Source organism: Hippopotamus amphibius, chromosome 11 (genome assembly GCF_030028045.1).
Source record: "Hippopotamus amphibius kiboko isolate mHipAmp2 chromosome 11, mHipAmp2.hap2, whole genome shotgun sequence".
In the NCBI taxonomy this organism is placed as follows: Eukaryota; Metazoa; Chordata; class Mammalia; order Artiodactyla; family Hippopotamidae; genus Hippopotamus; species Hippopotamus amphibius.
In genome coordinates, this window is record NC_080196.1 from 11,638,504 (window position 1) to 11,661,945 (window position 23,442).

The 23,442-nt window shown below is 39.1% G+C and overlaps 1 protein-coding gene across 2 annotated transcripts in view; it reads right to left on the reverse strand.

Moving 5' to 3' along the window:
* Positions 1-23,442, reverse strand: part of DTNBP1 (dystrobrevin binding protein 1) — a 100,348-nt gene that overhangs the window by 49,346 nt on the left and 27,560 nt on the right. For both annotated transcript variants that reach the window (XM_057700594.1, XM_057700595.1), the window contains exons 6-7: positions 14,719-14,851; positions 1,902-1,924 (exon numbers count right to left, since the gene is read on the reverse strand). In XM_057700594.1, the coding sequence (XP_057556577.1) occupies positions 1,902-1,924; positions 14,719-14,851 (156 nt within the window). The remainder of the gene's footprint in view (positions 1-1,901; positions 1,925-14,718; positions 14,852-23,442) is intronic.

The following is a 23,442-nucleotide window of genomic DNA, read 5'->3' on the forward strand; positions in this document are numbered from 1 at the left end:
TCCCTCAAGTCCCCCCCACCCTCCCCGTCCCAGTCCTCCAAGGCATCTTCCATCCTCGAGTTGGACTCCCTTTGCTATACAATTTCCAACGGCTATCTACCTAACAGTTGGTACTATATATATGTCTGTGCTACTCTCTCGCTTCATCTCAGCTTCCCCTTCACCCCCCGCCCCCCAAACCTCGCGTTCTCCAGTTCATTCTCTGCATCTGCGTCCTTGTTCTTGTCACTGAGTTCATCAGTACCATTTTTAGATTCCGTATATGTGAGTTATCATACAATATTTGTCTTTCTCTTTCTGACTTTCTCTTTCCTCTTTCTGAGGAAAATTTTTAATGAATATTAGTTCTTTGAAAAACTAGGTATGATACAATAATCAGTTTAGGGTTTGTTCAAATTTGAGCGCTTTAATTGGCCTATGGGTGGGCTGGATGTGCTGTTCAGTGTTGTGCATAATTAGGGATGTGTGTGTAAATAAGATATTTCAGCATAAACTGAATTATTCTATCAGGTAATATGGAACACTATCTAACCTTCTGCAAACTGCTGGTCTCCTTTTTTTCTGTGAATACTGTCATACAAAAAAAAGAAAGAAAAAGAAAAAAAGAATGCCTCAGTAATGAGATGCAAGCAAAGTTGACGTTTTGCATAATCTGTGTCCCTGCCTGTCTTTTAATATTAACTTGACTTTTTTCCTTCTCCTAACATGATATAAAAAGATACTAGTAGACTAAGAGAAAAGGAGACAGAAAATAACATTTTATCAGGATTTCAAATCTTATTTTAAACCAGTGATTAAAAATAATGTACATGAGTTGTGGTTCACAAATTGATTAAGAATAATGATAGCCATGATAATATAAAATACATCACATGATCATTTAACATGGCCCTCAACAAACTGGCCACGAACTTAATCATTTACTATAACTGTAGTCAGTCAAATAGAAACCCAGCCAAAACAACTCTGTTCAGTTATAGTCATAGTAGGAATAGTCTTTACATCTTCTACCTTAGGGTTAGTTGTTTTCTGTAAACCTTCCAAACAGATCATACACATTAACAATTCAACTGTAAATAATACACTGGAAAATCTTTAACCAGTAACCCTAAAAGTCAATACTAGTTTATATATGAAACATAAGAGGCAATAATTCCAAGTCTTCTTGGTTACTGAAATTCTCTGAGAATAGAAAAATTTCACTACTCAGTTAAATTGGAAGGGCTTTGAGCTGCTGGGAAGTTTGTGGTTTTCCCTATTTTTCATGAGTGTTTCCCCATGACCAGTAAGGGTCAACATGGTCAAGAATTATTCTTCGGTGCCCATCTGCAGAAGCTCCCTAAAAGTAAAAAGCGAAAAAGTGATGCTGGGCACTTTTAGTATCTCAGAATATAGTTCATCAAAGGTTGTAATTTTACAGATGAAGAAACTAAACCTGAAAAAGGTAAAGAGACTTCTCCAAAGTTACAAGATGGTGGCAGAGCCCAACCCAGCACTGAGAATCTCACAGGAGGTTCAGGCAACTTTGGGTAAACTGCAGGGCCACATCTCTGCCTTTATCACCACAGCCTCTGTGTGGCCCAGACTCTGCACAACAGACACCAGAATCTTCTTAAACTATGATTCTCAACAACCTCAAAGTTAGCACTGTGTCATCCTAACATATGACTTATAATGTCATTAGCAGAAACTCTCACTTGGTACTTGTGTTACAGCTAAAAAAGAATATCAAACCACTTGTGATTAAATCAAATTTACAAAAACAATATTAAGCAAGCTTTTATTTTCTGATGTAAACTGAATTAAAGAAAAAGGAATGTGTTCTTTCATCATCAAGAGAGAACATCTGACATCAATTAACTCTCATCTACTTTAAAGTGAAGAATTAAACACAAAATTACCTTTGAAGGTTTCAAGTTCCTTCCTGTAGAAAAAAAAAAAAAGAAAATATAAATATATTAATCTATTCCCAATGGAAACTGCTCTTAGATTACAATAAAATTTTACATACTTCAAATGTCTGAAGTGGTATTTCTGGAATGCTCACATGTCAACTGTACTGAAATTACCAATACAATCAGCCTAAAGCTACCATTTTCAGTTTTTCTGCTATTACCCTATTAATGGCTCAAAAAAGTTCTACCAAAATTTAAACTATTAAAACACTGGAACACTTATAAGACATAGAGCATTTTAACGTCAGCTGTGAACCATCTAGTATATATAAGAATCAATATATAAAAGCACTTAATTTTCCCTCCACTGATAAATATTAAATAATAGATTTTCTAAATCTTTAATTAAAAATCATCCAAAATAGGAGCAGTTATTTCCCTTTTTAAATGAAAGGGGAAAGCATATATCAAAGGACTGAATTCCATAGATCATCCTGACACAAAAGGGCCAAGCCTCCAGGAAATCCTCTGGTTTGTAACTTTGTCAGTGTCAATTAAGGATGCTGAAACACAAAGTTTCCTGGGGAAATGTACAGCCAAGGAACAGAGATGAACAATTATAAAACAAAACATTTTGACAAAGAAGTCAAAAGTGAATTTTTTTCAGGTTTTCCTTCATAATTTTATAATTATATTTCTCTCATTATCAATACTAATAAAAAGTAATTTTGAGGAGGTAAATTTATTTAGTAAAGGTATGTTATCCCACTCAAAATATGAGACGTTTATCTTTCATTTGCATGCTAGGTTTTACTAAAAATCTAGGGCTATTTTGGATTCTCAAATCGGTATTGCACATTGCTAATTACAATACCCCTCATGTTCCAAAACAGTTGACTACAATGAACAGCTGGCCGGGGGGACTGGCAAGCTGCCCACTGAAAGGCCAATATTCTTGTAACAGCCAAGTGAAGGTTCTTAAATCAAATGGTGATCTCCTTTTTTTTCCCTCAAAAAAACCAACTCATGATAATATTGCTCCAGCACCAGAGTTCATTAACTGAGAAAAATAATGTCATTTTCAATCCTATCTTAAGAAAAAAAAAAAGTACAACTGTCTCCCCTTCAGCCAATAGCCTGGCTTCATTCTTAAAAGATTAGGTACAAAGTAAACACGCGTAAAACCTGCTTTATACTCCAATAATGGGATGAAAGGCAAAACAGGCCTAGCAGAAAGGCAACATGTATCGTAAGAGAATATCCTGAGCAGATACCTTCAGTCTAGTCTCACTGATGCCCTCTCCTGAGCAAGGCCGCAGGGCCACCAAGGCGCAGGCAAGATGACGGGACACTCAGTTCAGTACTCTAGTAGGCAACTGTCTCTTCTCTGATCACCGTCTTTAGCAAGTGTCTGCTTTCCTTCTGTTAGAACATGTAGCAGTGAACGAAATTTCAAAAAGGCACCTCCTGTGCTAAAAAGGTGAAACTCGGAGTAACGATTTCACAGACACTGTTCTTCCCTTACTCCCACCCCAAATACCAACAACCATAAAGCGAAGAATCCACTGTCTGTGTTATTAATGAGCCATTGCTCAGTTGAGGGAAGCTCTCATGTGGAGTTACTGCCACGCGCACCTTCCAACCTCCCGGGTGCCTCATCAAAGCAATGGGAAGCTGCAGTGAGAAAAAAGGAAAGGGGAGCAGGGTGCTCTTTCTAGGCACCTCTGTTTACAGAATACCATGACCCACGGCTCCTCGTGAAACTTCCTTTCAGAAAGTAATTCACTCCTGTACCCAATTCCTGAAAAAGACTGGTGAAGGTAGTGGTGGTACAGATAACTGTGGTTCAAGGTAAAAATCAGTACTACGGAAATTTTAAGGAACGGATAAAGGAAAGCACAGCACTGAAAACCTTGAAGTGTCGTAATTTTTAGGGCAGACTCCACAACGTCAGAGGTAACGGCATCCAGAAATACAGATGATACGAGAGAAGGGAGGGAAGGCGCGTCAAGCAGAGGTAATGGTGAAAGTGGAGGCGTGGAGGCTGGACGGTGTGGGCAATCTTTAGGATCTAAGAGCAAACACTTCCCAACAGCAGACTGAATGCAGAGCAAGTAGTGGGAGATGAGGTTAAAGAGGTAGAGGGTTCTGAGAGCCAGGCTAAAAGGAGCTGGTTTTCTTTTTAGCAGGAGAATAGGGTGAGCAAAGCTGTGTGTTGGGAACAACTTTCTAGCTGTGATGGATGGATGACTGACAAGGGCGAGAATAAAGTGGGGAGCACTTAGGAAACTACTGCAAGAGACTGAAGAAGAGCTAATTAGTGCCTGGAAAGAGCAATATAAGTGGCAGTGGCAATGGCAATGAAGAGAGGAAGCCCAGGGAGAAGACTCAACAGACCGTGGCAACTGATGACACGGGGAGAAGTACGTAACCATGAGGGTTCTAGTCTGGATCACGGGAAGGAAAGGGAATTCGTTACCAGAAAACTTAGGAAGAGGAAGAGATTTTGGAGGGCAGCGCATGAGTTCAGCTGGAACTTAATGAAATAACCTGGAAGGTTCGAGACCCAAGGCTGGTGATGCTGAAAGACACGTCTCCTCTCCCCTGTACCCACTTCCCATTCAGCCCTGAACCTGCCCCAGCTTGGCTTCCAGCCTCACCACTGCACAGCGAGGGTCACCACAAGCACCATGTTGCCGAAGCCAATGCTCACTCTCATTTTTCATCCGAACCCCCAGCAGCATTTGACTCAGCTGGCCATTCCTCGAGAAAGCTTTCTCTGGTGTTTCTCCTCCTCACTCCGCTCCTTCTGCTACGTCTCCACCCCTTCCAGACCACTAGATGCTGGAGCTCTGTCAGTTTGGTCCTGGGCCCTCCTCTTAACTTACATTCTCCAACAAGGCAGTTCATCCGGCTACGCAGCCTTAAATACCATCCTCATACTGACTTCCTGTCTTGATCTCTTCTTTGAGCTCCAGACCATATGCAGCTGCCTATGTGAGAGCTCTGCTTGGAGGTGGAGCAGGCTTCCCAGCAACACTTGCAGAAGAGCCTGTTCTTCCTTCAGTCTCCCTCATCTCAACCCATGCAATTACCAAGTTCCTCAAGCTGTGGTTTATCCATCGCCCTCCTTCGCCACATCCAATCCATCAATGTATCCTGTTAATTCTATCTCAGAACATATCCTGAGTCCATACACTTCTCCCCATCACCACTACTGTCATGGTGATAAGCACCGTGCCTTGGATAAATATTCATTTTCTTATACTGAATGTAATCTTTGAGTTTGATCACTCATTCAACAACAACAAAAACAACAAAATCATACTGAGCCTCAGACACCAGGAATAATGTTAGCAATGGCAGTAGGAATAATTCTCGGGTTGGGTTTTACACGTCCCATAACCTCAAGGAACTTTAGTGGGAGAGACAGAAGTAAAGCAACAGTTAGAAACTGATGTCATAGATTAGTGCTCTGGTAATGCCAGCCATGCTGAGGATTCTCTAGGAATACAGAGGAGGAAGCAACTCACACACTGTGGGCTGACAGGAAAGGCTTCCTGGAGGAGCCAGGATTGAACTGAGTTTTGAGGGAAAGTAGAACCGATGATGACAGGTAACACTGATGGAGAACATGGCAGATCCTTTACTCCTGACCATTATGTCACACTCTCAGCTAACGGAATGAAAAAGCATAGGTGACCAGGAGTTTTAAGTTCTGGTCACTCTCCAAACTGTATTAGTAATGACAATAATCAGTGTAAAACAGTATCCAGGTTCATCTTTTCCATGAAGACATCCTTCACACTCAAATGGCAATCTCCCCTTACCTCAACTACTCAGGCACTCAAGGGCATCAGTGTTGTAACACGTGGGGCACTGCCTTGTAACGCAGTGATTTCCATGCAGGCATCATAATTACACTGTAGAGATCCTGAAGTGCAGAGATCATCCGCCCTGATCACATATGCGCACAGAGTGGGACAAAACAGACACTCGGCAAGTCACGATTATCAGGTACTATGGCTGCAGAGTGACTAAGAATATCTGTTTCTTCAAAGAAGCCTTTGCTATAACTAGGGAGGATTTTCTTCTTTATAAAGAAGTTTGGCCACATAGTATCTCATTTGTTAACAACTTGTTTGCCGCTTGCAATTTCAAAAACCCGAGTCTCTTCTTTTTCAAAGTTTAATAATATTTTCAGAAGATCAAATAAGTAGAAAGAATCGAAATGTCTTCCTTTAGATTTTACCATATTTTAAATTTTACTCAATTCAGCAAATGCTGTAACAAAATTTAGCACAACAAACCCTAAAACTAAAACATTCACCAAATAACACCAGACTTAAAAATCTAATAATATTTCCAAAGGGTGAAACTGCTATTTGATCATTTTCTCCACAGGGGTTGAGTTATGAGGGCAGAATAAAAACAAGAAAAGCATCACATTAATAAATAAATCTATGGAATGTCGCAAGAAGTATATTAAATCTGTATATGTATTAGAAATCAACTAAATCAGACCCACAGATGCAAGCTTAATAGATTGGAACCACTGGATAAATGTCTCCATAAACACAATCATCTCACAGATGGAAGCACTTTCTCTAAACACTAAACTGCTTTCCCAGCACAAACCCATGATAAAAACCCAACACGATGATTCTATATGGCAAAATACCACGTTCAAAATGTGACGTGCAAAATCAACTCTAACATTTTTCTTCATATTTGAAAATGTTTGGGGGAAATTTTTTTTAAAGTACGATCAGCAACACTTTTTGTATGGAACACAGTTAGGAGAGCATCCCTTCGCTATGGCTGATGGACAGGAAAGTTCACAGGCAAGATCTTACAAGACCTCTTTCACAAAAGACCGGCTTCCAGTCATTCTTACCCAATCTTTTGCTGCTTAGCATTCTACAGTCATGAAAATGTGTACCCTCATGGGCTTGGTGAGTTTGTGGTTGAGTGGGTGATGGAAGTGGGGGGTGGGAGAGAGCTGGCCTACCTGCTTGAAGTAATTTTCACAAAAATGTATCTTAGAAGACCTTGTTGTCATTTGTCCCTTACACAGATCCTGTGCAGGGGGATGTGTTCTAGGACAAGACATTTTTAATATGCAGAATGGGAGGCAGCAATAAGCAAGAACAGAATTCAAGAGAATAACAGAACTAAAGCATCTATGATGGCAACTAGATACTAACCTACAGAAGAGAAGAAAATTTAGGATATGAGTGTTACAGAGGTCAAAAACAGACAGTTTCAAGAGATGAGGTAAATAAGGACTGATTTGTCAATGGGCTTAGTTACCTAAAGAGCTAAGAAGAAAAACACGGGTTAAATCTTTAAAGTGCACTATTGATTTGGTCTCTATGAATGCCTTAATATGACACAACCTGTACACAATCTTTCTCTCATAACAATATTTTAACTTCAGTCTGCCATGAATCTTGTCCATTCACAAGCAACCTGTTAGAATGATCTACTTTGTTGGCTACTAGCTACTTTTGTATTTCTACAAAAACTCTAAAGCTTTGTTCTGGGATACAGTTAATTTATTTGGAAACAGTTTGATCTTTTTGATGCTTGCTTTTATGATTAGTTAAGCAGGTCTGGAACAGGGCTCAGTCGAGGGCTAACTGTACCCCCTGCGGAAGGAAGCGTTCCCTGCAGCCCAGGAATGCTACGTTTCTTCAGTGTGGCTGCCCGGCACAGGCACCACGTGAGCCTCAGGCACAGCTCACTAATCCTTTTGAAAGATATTTTCCTCCTGCCTCTGGCAGTGTCCTCACATGAATTATCATTTCTCTGCTGAATACTCAGGGCAGCCCTCTGCAGATTTTCAGGATCCTCTCTCCCTGGCACCGTGTCCTGTAACCTTTGGCTGCCTTGGGTTCCCAGACGCTCAGCTCTGCTCTTCAACTCAGAGACTGCCAGGCTATACCTGATCTACTTTCCATTCAGCATCCAAATGGATCTCCATGTGGAGCCTCAGGATCTAGTTACTGTCCTTCCACCTATCTCTGTTGGACCTTCCCTTTTGGTTCCAGAGCCATCTTCACCTTGGAGAATGCCAGTGGTTTCTTCTGTTCTCTTCGCAGCTAAGTCAGGCCTGTGGCAAGCCTCCCAGACACACCATCCTCAAACTCTCTGAAACGGAAGAACTAGTCAGACCCATGGTCCGTGACCTGTCTAGTGGACAGTCATTTCCTGAAGCTCAGGAGTTTGGTGGGTTTTTCTCTAGAACATAAGCTGGTCAAACACTACTAAAGATATGCTATTACATCTCAAATAAATCTGTTATGCTTTGCTCTAAAGATTTTCTGAACAGTCTACCCACATTAACAAAAAAATAAAACACAAACACAAAGAAGAGCATAGTTTCTTAGCATTAGCTGTAATACATAAAGCAAAAGGAACGATGACTTCCTCAAAATATGCCTGGGCACTTATCAACAGAAGCAGTGCCCCCCACTCCCAGGTGAAAGTTTCTAAGAGATGACAATTAAGTTTCAAAGTCTAAATGAATCAGTGAAAAATGCTTCTAGAGTTCAGTTATGCTGCTAAGCAGATTTCAGCCCAATGAAAGACTGTGTTAAAATTATGAGTCATTTATAATTAAGCTGAATTACTAAAATCACACGGTTCTCCAAGATATAGCTCTTTTCAGAGAAATTCTGATGGTATATTGCATATTGAAGAAGAAAACAAAAGATCCAGAAGTCTGGAAGTAAGAAATATTTTAATTAAATCACTCACTTATGTATGACTTTAACTATAACATAATTATTATGAGAGAATCTCAATAATCATTCTAAGGAATATTATGGTGGTAGTGAAAAGATTACAAATTTAGAAGGCTAAAATTCTACATTTCTCCTTAGCTCTACTTCTTCATTTTCCTAAACTCACTTGTTGTCCCTCTGCAAGGAAGGGTGTCATCCTCCATCCCTGTGTGGCTGCCTCCTTATTCAGGTCTCAGGTCTCACCTGTCCTCCAGGTCACCCCAGAGAAAGCAACCCTCCCCACCACTAACATTATCCTGTTTTATTTTCTTCAATATAAATGTCTGAAATTATCCTTTTTGAAAACCACGTACAGGGACTTCCCTGGTGGTCCAGTGGCTAAGACTCCGAGGTCTCAGTGCGGGGGGCCTGAGTTCAATCCCTGGTCAGGGAACGAGATCCCACATGCCGCAATAAAGATTCCACATGCCACAATGAAGATCCCGCATGCTGCAACTAAAGATCCCACGTGCTGCAACTAAAAATCCCGCACACTGCAACTAAGACCCGACTCAGCCAAATAAATATTTTAAAAACTAAATAAATAAAATCATGTACACATTTATCACTTATTTCTCCTCACACCTGTGACTACAAATGCTAGCTGACTCCCAAATCTCAAATCCATTTCTCTAACTGCCAGCTAGACAAACCCACGTAAATGGTCTTTACTTGCTTTATTTTGGCTTATGTGTTGAGTATTAACGACTCTAACGATGAAAAAATGTTTCCTATTGCTTATGAAAACTACACAAGGCATCCAGGAGTTCCACTTGTATGGCTAACTCATCTTCTGAACCACATGACAACCTAACTACCAGCACTAGTACTTGTTTCTGCCTATAGCCATATTTTATCTACTATACGATGTTTTACTATTCATCAAGGCAGTGTCTGTTCCTATTCATAAAACCTATCCGTAATAGTAATATCACTTTATATGCAGAAGAGTTATTAGAAAAGCTATTTATGGGTATTCTACCTCTACAACTATACAGTTGCTTATATGTCACTTTCATTAGATAACCAGCTAAAGTAGGATGTCTTTTTTCAGTGCAGAAATGCTTAGGTTAAACCATATATTCAAGTGTTTTTCAAGGCTAGATACACCCCAGGAGTGTCCTAAAGCTCTATGTTTCCCTCTGCCCACACTGAGCATCTGCCATAGTAAGCCATGTTACTGCTGGATGGGTCACATCCCTCCTTACAGGAGGCAGGAATTTATTCTCTGTGCCAGGAATGCCTATAAATGATGGATTCCATTTATTCCAATGCAACAGTCAAAAAAAGACGACCCTGGCCTTGATGCTGGCCCCTAAGCAGTAATGTGATTTCACGTACTCAACCTCCTCCCAACTCCAACAGCTGCTGCCTGCCCACCCCCCAGGCTCTGATGGGAGCGCAATGAGACAGTGCATCGGAGCCTATTGTAGACATGATTAGCACTGGAGGTGCCTAAGAAATTCTCCTTCACTCCCCCACTCTCTCCATCCTCATCTAGTTGTCTGACCCAGATTTTCTGGAAAGCTACAGAGTGGGTGGACACTGTAATACACACACATACATGCACATCACATAGACAATCTTTATATTACATATTATCTTCCTAAAAGCAAGAAAAGAAAAATTGGGACTTCCCTGGTGGTGCAGTGGTTAAGAATCTGCCTGCCAGTGCAGGTGACATGGGTTTGATCTCTGGTCTACAAAGATCTCACCTGCCGCGGAGCAACTAAGCCCATCACCATAGCTACTGAGCCCACACGCCACAACCACACCTAGAGCCCGTGCTCTACAACAGAAGAAGCCACCACAATGAGAAACCCATGCACCACAAGGAAGAGTAGCCCCTCACTGCAACTAGAGAAAGCCCGTGTGCAGCAACGAACACCCAATGCAGCCAAAAAAAAAAAAAAAGAAGAAGAAAAATCATTAGTTTAGTTGGTAGGGCAGCTTGTTAAAGAGGAAGGAGGTTTATTTTTTAAGAAACTCTTCCCTTGTGGACCATATAATAAAATATTTAATTTGGGGTCTTTGAAAGTTTTTCAAATGGTGTGATATAGGGTACCAAGTTGCAGGGTCTTAATATGTATCACAGACAAACTAGTTCTGTAAGCAAGTAAGCTGTGAAATGTTGAGTCAAACAAATTTCTCTACTATAGGAATTCTCAGAAGCCTTAATACACTGACGTGTACTCCAAATAGAAAAATAGGGTAAAGTGTTTCTGGAACTTATTTGATCATGGAATGTTTTATCAGTGGCTATCTTCTCAGTTCACTGTTTCGGTAAAACACTTCAGGGAATGTTGCAGTTTGTTGTTTATGTTTATTCAATTTTTATGTTTGTCAAATAGTACATGTACCCTCCTTAAGTCCAATAGTACCCACAAGGATTTACAATGAAGCAGATCAGTTCCTCGGCTCAGTTCTCCCCATGTTCCTGCCCTGCTTTTCACAAGCAGCTACATTCAACTCTTCTAGTGATTTTTTCCGGTATTTACCTCCACTATTTCTAAACAATATGCCAACATTGATATTTATTCTTTTTTTCTCCCCACTTATTGATACTAGCCTTCATAATAGTCCCAGTATTGATAACCTCTGGATTGAATAAAAGTAAGAAGAAGCTTAAAATGTAAATAAAACATCTCTGAATAGTAAATATTCTACATGATTTGTTGTTGGAAAGATTTTTTTGATCAATCTACATTTGACTAAATAAAACTGCTTCACTCTCAGTGTTGTCAACTCAAATTATTTATACTACAACCAACTATTAATCAGCCGTGTGTGTGTGTGTGTGCGTGTGTGTGTGTGTGTACTGACTAAACAAAGTGATTCCAAAAGGTTTCTTTGAAGAAGACACTTCACCCTTTTATATGCTGAATAAAACAGGTTAAGAATTTCAGGAAGACCATGCATGTACAGTCAACTACTATTTGACAAGGGAGCCAAGAATATGCAATAGAGAAAAAACAGTCTCTTCGGTAAATGGTGCTGGGAAAACTGAATATTCAGATGTAAAACCCCTATTTTACACCACTCACAAAAATGAGTTCAAAATGGTTTAAAGACTTAAATGATATAAGACCAAAAACAATAAAACTACTAGAAGAAAACAGGGGAAAAAAGCTGCTTATCATGGGTCTTGGCAATGATTTTTTGGACCTGATACACCTAAAGCACAAGCAACAAAATAAAAAATAAACAAGCAGACGACATCAAACTAAAAAGCTTCTGCACAGCAAAAGAAATGACCAACAAAATGAAAAGACAACGTATGGAATAGGAAAAAATATCTACACATCATAAATCTGATAAGGGATGAAGGTGAACTGGATGAAAGTGGTCAAAAGGCACAAACTTCTAGTTAGAAGACAAGTAAGTACTAGGAATGTGATGTACACGATGACAGTTAGCACTGCTGTGTGGTACAACCACAAGTTGTTAAGAGAGTAGATCCTAAGAGCTCTCATCATAAGGAAATTCCCCCAAACTTTCTTTGTATATAAATGAGATGATGGATGTTGACTAAACTTTCTGTAAACTCAATTTACAATGTATGTAAGTCAAGTCATGATGCTGTACACCTTAAACTCAAACACAGTGCTGTATAAAAATTACATCTCAGCAAAACTGGGAAAAAGTTTTGGGATGATTACAGTTTACACTGATAAACAGAATTAAACAATGTTTCATATTCAGTATTTCCATTATTTGTATTTAGAAAGGCAAGTTAACTAGAAGTGAGAATTACCAATGATTCTATAAGCTAAGGGGACCAGATTTTACTTGTCCCTTTAAACGAAACTCTCCCTTATCTTCCATAACCCTGCAGGAAAGTGTATCACTATCTCTGCTTTACAGATAAGAAAGCCAAAGATAGGTCATTTGCAAAAGGTCATATAGGTAGCAAGGGCCAGAGAAGAAAATCAAGCTTAGGTTTTCAAGGACTTTTCACAATAACTGAAACAGATCATATTACTGTTAACAACTGTGAATTAAATCAGTAGTTACTTCATGATAAAAATATTTCAATTTAAGTCACAAGTCTACTGTCTTATTTGACAATCAGATGCAAAATACTTTGGTATTTACTGATAAATATTTATTTTATGAAGATGCTACTGAAACCATGCACCTTAGATTAGGACTTGAACCCAGCCAAAACACATAGTCTTCCAACTAAGATCACAAATCTGGTTTCAGGAGTTAATGAAGCTCAGGTTCTTGATGTCTCATCACAGAAACAATTCAGTGAGAGACAAAGTAATAGGGTAAGAAGTAGATTTATTTAGAGAAAAACACAGTCCACAGACTGTGGGCCATCTCAGAAGGTGAGAAAGGAACCAGGGTATGGGGTTGTCAGTTTTTACAGGGGTGAGTAATTGCACAGGCCAACGAGTGGGAGGAGTATTCCAGCCATTTCAGAAAGGGGCGGGTATTTCCAGGAATTGGGCCACAGCCCACTTTTTGATCCTTATGGTGGGCCTGAGAACTGTCGGTGCCTGTGGGTGTGTCATTTAGCTTGCTGATGTGCTACAATAAGCAAATACTGAAGCTTAAGGTCTAGTGGAAGTCAACTTGTTCACCATCTTGGACCCATCTGGTTCTAATTAGTTTATGTCATGTCCTTGGGCTATGTCATTCTTTAAAAGGTTGTGCCCTGACCCCTTACCTCCAGTTTCACTATGAGTAACTATTAACAAATAGCTACATATACAATTTTTTTCACAGTCTTGGAAAGTCAATCAAAGTACTAGTTAATGTAAATTTCTCACCTTTGGTATTTCTCATTGAAACTCTTAGGTTTAAAACTTGTTATGACATCTTATATTAATCTCATGTAGTCCTTGAGAAATAAAAAGTAAATTTTTATAATTTTTAAAAATTTGGCCTATCAGAACATGAAAAATTTTACCATTTTTTATCTATAGATTTCAAGCTACTGATTTTAAACTGGTAGTCCTCAATTGGCATACTATTTTTTTCCTACATATTTCAAAGTAACAGGTGCTGTCAACAAATCTGTTTATCATATCTAAATGTATTAAAAATATGTAATTTTTAAAGAAGTCTTTCAAATGCTAGTCAAGAAAAGCTTAACAACAGGATAAAGTATAAATGAAAGTGAATGGCTTGCCCAAGAGCACAGACTTAGTAGCCGATGAAGCTAGGACTTGGGTCTTCCAATTCTAATGACAGTGTTCTTTCTACTACACAATTCTACCTCTAAAATGATATTGCAATTACATGAAACATGTTAAGGCTTATCTAGTACACTTTGGCTTTTACTCAAATTACAGCCAAGGCTGTTTTCCAAACACGAAGTTGATTTTCATTTTGTGACATATGAATTATAATGTGTTGATTATATATCTATTATATCTAAGCCACTGGGTCAAAGGGAAGAAAAGAATGACAAAATTTCATAGTTCCAAATCTTATTACCCATTTCCAGTTCAGGTTAGTCTAATGAAAATAATCACCATAATAACTACTGCTGACAGAGTACACACTGCATCCGGTAACGACCATCTCACTTAACCCTCATAACTCTAGGAAGCGGGTACGTTATTATCTTCACTATAAGCTACACATGTTGAGGCTAAGAGATCCAATAACTTGCGGAAGGTCCCACAGCCAATATGTGACAAAGCTGAGGCCCCTTTCCACAGCCTGAGCCCAGGTTCCTTTTCCTCCTGCTCCAAATAAAAGAGAAGAAAAGGGAAAAAGCAGCGCAGCGTCTGCCACTTGGAGAAAATGAGGTCAGGGGTTCTACTTTCTTGGGAAGCTCTGGCCACCGCACTGGCCCCCGCCACCGCTTACCCCACCCCTAGCTTTTCAGAACACATCCCCAAGAAAACGGCACCAGATGGTGGTACCAAAAAAAAAATCATGTTTTGGAAAGCTTATAGAAGAGATTTACCTGAAACCTTTGTCTTTTATCAGTGCAGACTTATAAAGAGTAGCATGTAAAGTACTGTGGAAAACTTTGAGACTGAAAATGAATATCATGGCCCAGTTTTCAAACTCACCTCTTATTTTTCTTGTAATTTTCCAGGTGTTGGGACTGCATATGCTTGTATCTTTCTAATTCACACTGTCCACATAAATCCTCCAGATTCAGCAGGTGATCTTCTACCTCCTCAAAACTAGCCTCTAAATGAGCTGAAAGTATACAAGGTCAAAAGAAGAAACAAGTGTCAAAAATCAGAATTCTTGATCATGGAAAAAAGAAAGTGTCCAAAAGTTAAAAGTCTGAACTGTTGAGATTGTTTTGCATTTATTGAACATTTTTATTAAACTTTCTTGAAGCGAAATAAAATGCACTAACATTAAAACATATTTCAAATTATCTTTTTTTGAGTATATTTTTCTATCTCAAACATTTTTAAGACCTAACTTTCAGAATACTTTAAATACCTTATTAATACAACATTGTAAATCAACTATACTTCAATTAAAAAATACTTTATTAACCAGGATGAGGAAGCAGAGTATCCTGATTAATCTAATGTATAATATCCTAATGATCCCATATACCACACATGAATAATCAATTTTCATATGAGAATACCGCAAAGTATAATTAACACATATTATACCGAATATAACTTGATATCTGAGATTCCAAGTTCCCCTAGCATTTGTTTTGCCTTGGCAGATGATATACATAAATCTCCAAGGCACTGTAAAGATGTACAAACACTCAGGAAGCATTGCTCACTGTCCACTGGTCTGTCAACAACTCAACGTTTGCCTCTAGACCACAGAGCTCCACTGGAACATGGAGATCATCTATGTCAAATCCTTCATTTAAAAGATTCAAGCCAAAGTCTGCAGAAATTATTTCAGCGCCCTGCCCAAGGTCACCTAGTTAGTGAAGAGCAGTCAGGAATCAAAACTGAGTCCCTCTTACATACAGTGATTTCCAGTTTTTAGGTGCTTAAGTAAACCAAGACTTAATAGCCATAGGCATGAGGACTGGTTGTTTTCTTAGACAACAGAAAAGTTTTAGAGTTCAAAGATTTTACAACTCAAACAGCAACACGGCCATTTAGCAAACACTCACCACATGTGCCAGACTCTGGGATACAAAGATAAAGAAGACAGTCCTTGTGCTCAAAGAGCTTAAAGTAGAGGGGAGGCATATTTCAGCGACAACACAGCCTGACAGAGCTTGGCTTGAGGTGCTGTGAAAACTCAAAGGAGAGACATCTAACAGAGATGAGGGGGAGTGAGACTCAGCAGGAACTGTGACTCCCATGTCTACATCTGGAAGTCAGAGCCATTGAGGGGAAGAGGCCTCAGGGAAGGAGCAAGCTGGCCGTGCAGCTGTCCAGCCTCGGGTTCACTCAGATGGCTATGATAAAAGGACAGTGTGTCTAATTCCTTCCCTTAGCCACTAGATTGTCACATGACTTTCTAAATTAGCCTCTGTAGCACCTACATTAGGAGCAAATTCCCTAAATGTCAACTTGCAGTTTAAGGTTTATTAAGATGCAAATTGTGTTTTGTTTTTTTTTTTTTAATTTAGCTTGAGATGTCAAACACAGCATCACTTCGGCTTCATTCTGTTTCTTTTTATTTTTGTTTATAAATTTATTTATTTATTTATTTATTGGCTGTGTTGGGATTTTGATGCTACACACAGGCTCTCTCTAGTTGCGACAAGTGGGGGCTACTCTTCATTGTGGTGCGCAGGCTCCTCACTGCGGTGGCTTCTCTTGTTGCGGAGCACAGGCTCTAGGTGCATGGGCTTCAGTAGTTGCGGCACACAGGCTCAAGAGTTGTGGCACACAGGCCTAGCTGCTTCATGGCATGTGGAGTCTTCCTGAAGCAGGGCTAGAACCCGTGTCCCCTGCATTGGCAGGCGGATTCCTGACCACTGAGCCACCAAGGAAGTCCTGTCTGTTTTTAATTGATCTGTTTGAGCCAATGATCTATTAAATCCAGAGGCATTCACATTTTCTAATATCCTAAATTTTAACTCTACTAAATATCTACGCTTATAAAAACTCCCACTTCTATTTAGAGTTCAGTCTAGGGCTTAAAGATACGGAATTTGGGGGAAAATAAAATTTCACTAAAAAGTTAAAATGTGATGACAAGTAGTTTAGCATTCCTCTTCAAATATATTTTAGGTGATGATTTTTATCATATTGGTCTATCACTGTAGACTATGGTAAGTCTGGAAAAGACTGATAACGCAGTTCATAACAGTGTTGAATCTCTCTTCAGGGGTAACATACAACAGCTAATACATGTGTCTATGGAAAGCCTAACCTGAAACAATTTGCAAAATCTAAGATTTTAATAATGTCACGAATGTTACATAAGGAGTTTACATGGGCAAACAGGCAAAATGGTGCTATTATGTTGGTTGCTATTTACATTACTTTTTGTTATTGTATTAAATGGAAAAACGACTAGGAGCCTCAGCCTGGGAGCTAGTGCTACTGGCCCTGAAGAAGCAATGTTCAGCTCATTCTAACTAGTTTGACAGGGTCTTTAAAGACGATCATAGCTAATAGGATTATTTAAAGGCTATTTCACTTTGATTAGTGATAAGAACTAGAATAATTACATTTAATATGGAATCCATTTAGCTCTAAGCTACTTGGTTGCTTTAGCATCACGAATGTTATCCTTCGCACACAGGGGGCTGGATAACAGTGAGGCTTTGATGTGTAGGCCAACAGCATCATGTTCCTGTGTTGAATGGTAAACCGAGATTTAAAATGCTTGGAGATTCAGTGGTCAAGTTATGGCTTCTGCTAAACTCATATTCATGTTCCCCTTTAAAAGTTTCAAAGGCTCCCGAGGACTTTAAGAATCCAGTTTAACTCCGAACCTGAGCATTTAGGGACCCTCACTCCCTGGTCATAGCCTACTTTTCCAACCTCACTACCACTCTCCTTCAGGGCTGCTCATCACTTCAAGGACGGTCCTGTGTGCTACTGCCTCCTTGCCTCTGCCTGTCCTGAGAGGTGTCCGGTTGTCCCCCATCTCCGTGGCAGGTTCAGGTCAGAGCCCGCCTTCCCTCCAGCCCACAGAGCTCTCTCTCTCTCTCTTCTGTGCTTCCATAGACCTATGAACCCTGCCCAGGACTTACACTCTGACATTATGCCACTATTTGTGTACTCTTCTCTCTCTCAGGCATCTGTGAATGTCTTAAGGGTAAAGACTGTATCCCCTAATACCTAGTCTGCTGAATTCAATTAAGAAGGATTTCTGGAGAGAGAATGATTTTATCACTCTAAAACATAAAATAATAACCAAGAAAGCAAATCTATGACTCATGTTCATTTAATTAAATATTAGGAGGTTATGCTAAGTTTTGCAAATGAGTAAATTAAACATGGGCAGAGAACTTTGAAAACATTAAATAACAGGATGGTACTTTGTTATTAGTGTATCAAATCAGGCCCCATTACCAGTAAGTTAAAGCAGAAGAAGCAAAGGAACTCTTCTATTTTAACTCTTAAGAGGCTTGAAGTCAGTGATAAAATATAGAATTATATTGATAAAGATGTCTTTTTCCCTTTTTATATTAAATTTTTTTTAAATCTCTTTAAATAATAACTATAAGCATATATATGGTGTGTATTCTGAATATTTTATATTGAATTTAAATGGGCAGAAATTTAATCTCTCCATCACACCCTGTTCATCTCCTGTTAGGAAATGAGCTGCATATATGAGTAAATCTGGTAACCAGACTTACAATGCAACGTACATAAAACACTAGCAAGCCTTCGCAGACACAAATGTACCTTTACAAGAAGTTCCAGCCTCACCATTTTGCTCGCTATAATAACAGCATATGTCTCATTTAGTGATCAGTGGAAAAGATGGGTGGAATTTTATTGGGAAGAGCCATTTGGGAGAGCCGGGCAGCTGTGCAGGAAAGAGAGTCACAAATCTTTGTGAGGAGACTGTCCCAGAGGAAGAGACACTCTGTTTGGAATTTTCCTTTGTGCCATTTGTTTCCAATACATATTATCTGTAGTGTAACCACTGACATATGAAGAATGGAACAGCATGTTAAAATTCATAATTTCACACTTAATGAGCATTTTCTAGCAAAAATAATTAGCCTCAAGGAACAAAGAAATCTTTGACTGCAAACCCTTAGGTCACAGAGGCTGGGTACTAACGGACCACGAGAGTCTTCAAATGCTTTCATTCCTCTTTGTGCAATAAGGTAATGATGGTGTGGTAATAAGGAACTTTAAGAAGTGCATTAAAAAGCCATCGTGGAACACATGAGATCTGTGTGGTATACACTAAAAGGTGTCGAAAGAGAGTTAACATCTCTTGAAGGGTCTAATCTCAAAATGTAACCTGGACAATAAGATAATGTATTTCATGAAATCCTAAAAACTGTGACAGTCTTCCTGCTAGATGCACTCTCAAATCCTGTAGAGAAAGCAAAACAAGTCAGATTAAAAGAAAGATGCAAGCTCAGCATAAGGCTGTCATTCTCTTACGGCACTCTGTTATCTAAAAATTAACAGAATCTTCTGTTCTAGACGAAGGTAACAGTCTTTTTAAGTAGGTCATACAAAATAAACTAAGCAACAGAGACAACTCAGAAAAGCCCGTGACATGTTAGACTCCAATATAGGAATATGATTAGACTACCCTCTAGTGGAAGTTCAAGAGAATTCAACAAATACTTTTCAAACATTTCACCAGTTTTATGATAAAATGCACAGAATAAGAAAGTGTAGAGAATCTGGAAGACAACATTCCATTTTATCCATACACACGGTCTTTCAATGTACAGAATACTACACTGCTCTTCTCACCACATTTCAGGCTATGGCTTTGCATTCTATTTTGCAGGACAAGCTAAATTGCATAACATCCATCCAAACCCTTCTGTCAAAGACAATGGTTGTGTAAATCTGCAAAGGCCAGAGAGACTCCCAGTAGAACATCCACATCCTAGTGGCAGTCTTGTTCACTGCTGTATCCCCAGAGCCTACAAACGGTGCATGACACTCAGCAGATGCCTAACAGGTTCCAGGCACTGTGCTCAGTGCTATACACCTGTGACCTCCTTCAACCCTGCAACTACCCTATGAGGCAGGTACTTCCACCCTCAATCCTGCGAGCAAACTAAAATTTAGATAAGTTAAGAAACCTGCACACGGTCTCACAGCTAGGAAGCTATGGAAGTGAGATCCAAACCCAGATCTGAGAGTCAGTCCACAGCCCTTATTTTCCAATTCCCAGCATACCTTTATCATTTCTTTTTTAAATGACGAGCCTTACCAGTAAGTATCTATTACACAGGCTTTTGTAAGCTGGATGGATCACACCCCATTAAAAAAAAAAACAACATGAGTGGATTATCTGTTCTTATTTAATTCCTGAGGGAGCATGTAATCAGGAGTCATATTTATTAAGCCACAGGATAACACAGCTAAAAGCATCATCAAAGGTCCAAGCTGTTCACATCATATTAATCCCTTATTCTTTAATAAGGGCAGACCCTCTAGAGAGCAAGCCAAGACTAAAAGAGTTAAGTAGCCTGGAAAATGGAGAGACTGACTGGATATGGTATTAGATTTGACGGTCAACTCTAATACCAAAGGGCCAAAAGTTCAAAAGTTAAAAGAATTCTGTGACTTCATATAGGTCAGTTACCATTTTCTTCTAAGTTATTTTTGTTTTTTACTATTGTTTGACTAAGCCTTGTAATATTACATCAAGGTATTAGGCGATGATAGGGAGTATTCTGAGGCAACCCCAAAATAAAGGCGTCCACAGTTTATGAGCGTGTAAAACCAAACAACTCGAATATCTGAGAGAGCTCCGCAAACTCGTTAAGATGAACCCATAAAATACATTAGTGATATATGTTTACACAATCTACCAAATCTGGTTTCAAGATGTTCTCCTGAGGCAAAGGCAACAAAAGCAAAAATAAACAAGTCAGCCTATATCAAACTAAAAAGTGTTTGTACGGCAAAGGAAACCATCAACAAAACAAAAAGGCAACCATCAACAAAAAGAAAAAGCAACCTCCTGAATGGGAGAAGATATTGCAAATGATATATCTGATAAGGGGTTAATATCCAAAATATATACAGACCTCACACAACTCAATATCAAAACAAAAACAATCTGATTTTAAAATAGGCAGAGGAACTTTCTAGGTGGCGCAGTGGTAAAGAATCTGCCTGCCAATGCAGGGGACACAGGTTTGAGCCCTGCCCTGGGAAGATTCCACATGCCATGGAGCAACTAAGCCCGTGCGCCACAACTACTGAAGCCCACACACCTAGGGCCTGTGCTCCACAACAAGAGAAGTCACTACAATGAGGAGCCTGCACACCACAATGAAGAGTAGCCTCACTCACAGCAACTAGACAAAGCCCGTGTGCAGCAACGAAGACCCAACACAGCTAATAAATAAATAAAATAAACAAATAAATAAATTTATTAAAAAAAAAAGGCAGAGGACCAGAATAAACATTTTTCCAAGGAAGACATACAGATGGCCAACAGATACATGAAGAGATACTCAACACTGCTAATCATCGGGGAAATGCTTATCAAAATCACAATATCAGCTCACACCTGTCGGAATGGCTATTACCTAAAAGACAATTAACAAGTGTTGGCGAGGATGTGGAAAAAAGGGAGCCCTTGTGCACCGTTGGTGGGAATGTAAGTTGGTATAGCCACGATGGAACACAGTATGGAAGTTCCTCACAAAATTAAAAACAGAACTACCATATGACCCAGCAATTCTATTCCTTGGTATTTATCCAAAGAAAATGAAAACACTAATTAGGAAAGATACACGCACTCCATGTTCACTGCAGCATTAGTAACAACAGCCAAGATATGGAGGCAACCTAAGTGTCCATCAATTGATGAATGGAAAAAGATGTGATACACAGATGAATACAATGAAATATTACTCAGCCATAAAAAAGAATGAAGTCTTGCCATTTGCAACAATATGGATAGACCTAGGGGGTATTATGTGAAATAAGTCAGACAGAAAGACAAATACCATATGATTTCACTTTTATATGGAATCTAAAAAACAAAACAAATGAATAAACAAAACAGAAAAAGACTCAGATACAGAAAACAAACTGGTGGTTGTCTGCGGGGAGGGTAGTGGGGTAGTTGGATGAAATAGGTGAAGGGGATTAAGAGGTATAAACGTCCAGTTATAAGTTAGTCATGGGGATGTAATATACAGCAAAAGGAATAAGTCAATAATATTGTAATAACTGTGTATGGTGGCAGATGGTTACTAGACTTACAATGGTGATCAATTCATAATGTATATAAATGTTGAATCGCTATGTTGTACACCTGAAACTAATATATTGTATGTCAACTATGCTTTAATGAAAAAAAAATCAAATTATTTGCAAGTGACTATCTAAAACAGTATTTCAGAGAATCCTTTAGCTTTAATTTGCCTTTAGTGAACAATGTTCTCAGATTAGTAAGGAGAGAGAACTGAAGTGAGCATTTGGGAAGCCCGCCCCATTCATTTAAGAAGCCAAAAATGCAGTTTCTAAATAAGATGGTATTATATCACTAAACATCATTTTTTCAGGATATTAGAATCCTAATTGAGAATGAAAATACGATATATTCTATCTTAAGAAGAACGTATATAAATTGCATTTCCTAAGAAGAATTAATTATGAAAATAATTAGAACTGTGGCAAAATGCATTTAATCAGAAGAGTGGTATCAACTAAACAACATTTATAAACAGAATTTACTCTCAGCTGAAAAGAAAAGGGGGGATGGTATCATAGGTGAGTATCTCTGCAAAGAAATACACAACCAACGAAAGGCAAGTGACTCAAAGAAATACAGGAAGAGAAGCTAAAAAGAAAGTGGCTAAAACGAACATTCCAAATATCTTGGAGGCTTTTCCCATCAGTTAGTTATCAAAGGCTTGAGAAGGATCATGCTATACCTGCAAGAGCGAAATAATGCAGAGGGCCTTCGTCGTAAGACCCGGAGTCTCTTTTCCACACCCTGTCTTCCGAAATAACAGAAGACAAAAGCCAGTGCCTCACGAATGCAGTTCATGCGGCTTATTGCCAGCTGCCACCCTAACGGCCTCACCCCCCACCGAGGGTGTCACCATCATCATGGTGGGATCCTGGATCACACCTTCTTAACTGTGTGACCCCAAGCAAGTCACAGCCTCTCCAAGGCTAACGTTCCTCAGCGGTAAAGTGGGATTAAGAAAAGCCACTTCTGCAGGGATCCTGGGAGGATGGAAAACAATGTTTGTAACGCACATAACAATCTCTGAGGTACAGTGGCTGCTGTAAATGTAAGCTACTGTTATCAGCAACAGCATTCCAAATACCATTCGTGTCTATTTTACTCACACACACACAAAAAGTTTTATGATTTGCTAATTACTTGCTTTGTAAATCAGTTTTGTTTTGCTTTTAAAAAGGCAGTACTGAAAAACAGAAGAGATGATGGTGTATCCTTACCTCCTTACCTCTTAAGACTGGGTCAGGATATTAGCTTAAGAAATTCATCTCCTGTGTAGACAGCCCCTACCTCTTACTTCACTAAGATCTTAAGCTTGGTTAGAAAATAACAAGCCAAAATATTACCCTAAGATGTGGCACTGCCAAGCATAAAAGTTAACTTTCTGAATATAAACCCAAGAAATAAAGATCAGCATAATTCATCCCAATGAAAACAACAAACAAATATAAACTCCCACAAGGTGTAAATCTGGC